This window comes from Penaeus monodon, chromosome 33, assembly GCF_015228065.2.
Source record: "Penaeus monodon isolate SGIC_2016 chromosome 33, NSTDA_Pmon_1, whole genome shotgun sequence".
NCBI lineage: Eukaryota > Metazoa > Arthropoda > Malacostraca > Decapoda > Penaeidae > Penaeus > Penaeus monodon.
The window spans coordinates 11,801,579-11,802,198 of NC_051418.1; the positions used below are offsets into that span (position 1 = coordinate 11,801,579).

At 34.5% G+C, this 620-nt stretch overlaps 1 protein-coding gene across 2 annotated transcripts in view; it reads left to right on the forward strand.

Moving 5' to 3' along the window:
• The window catches only part of LOC119594041 (putative ATPase N2B), a 10,018-nt gene that overhangs the window by 2,048 nt on the left and 7,350 nt on the right, over nucleotides 1–620 (forward strand). For both annotated transcript variants that reach the window (XM_037943070.1, XM_037943071.1), the window contains exon 2: nucleotides 212–407. In XM_037943070.1, the coding sequence (XP_037798998.1) occupies nucleotides 216–407 (192 nt within the window). In that variant the 5' untranslated portion in view covers nucleotides 212–215. The remainder of the gene's footprint in view (nucleotides 1–211; nucleotides 408–620) is intronic.

Consider the following 620-nt stretch of genomic DNA (forward strand, 5'->3'; position numbering starts at 1 on the left):
CACACCTACAAAAATGTATAGATTCTGTAAACAAGCAATAAATGCAAATCAAATAATTTTTATTTTTGTTAATAGTAATAATGAAAAAAAAAAAATTATGTTTTTATCATTATTATTTTATATTTGCATTGTAGTTGTTTCACAGTTTCCATTATCACTTTCTTGACCCTGCTATAAGATACAGCTTATTATCATTCGTTCACATTGACAGGAAGATGCTGGTTGTCCGGAGACTTGCATATAGCCCATGTTCGGCCCGATGCCTGGCAACGGTTGCACAGGAGGTGACGTCCAAGGTTATCGAGGGTCCCTTGGCCACGTACGAGGGCAGAGTACAAAACCAACAACTGATATTCGATCCTTACCAAAAAAATATCGTGGAGGAGTTGCAGAGATGCTATGAAGAAGTAATTTTTTTTTATTGTTGTGGTTTTGATTAAGTTTTGGATTCGTAGAGGCAAACTTTGAAGTTGTTTCTGTGTTTTGATAACTTTTTTTTCAAGTACCTTTGAGCTTCACAAATTTCTGTTCTCTCATCTGCTGTAAATGCTTGAATGATGGATTTTTAATAAATGCTCATTCCCTTTTACAAAATACTGATTAGTAACTGAATCCCTTGT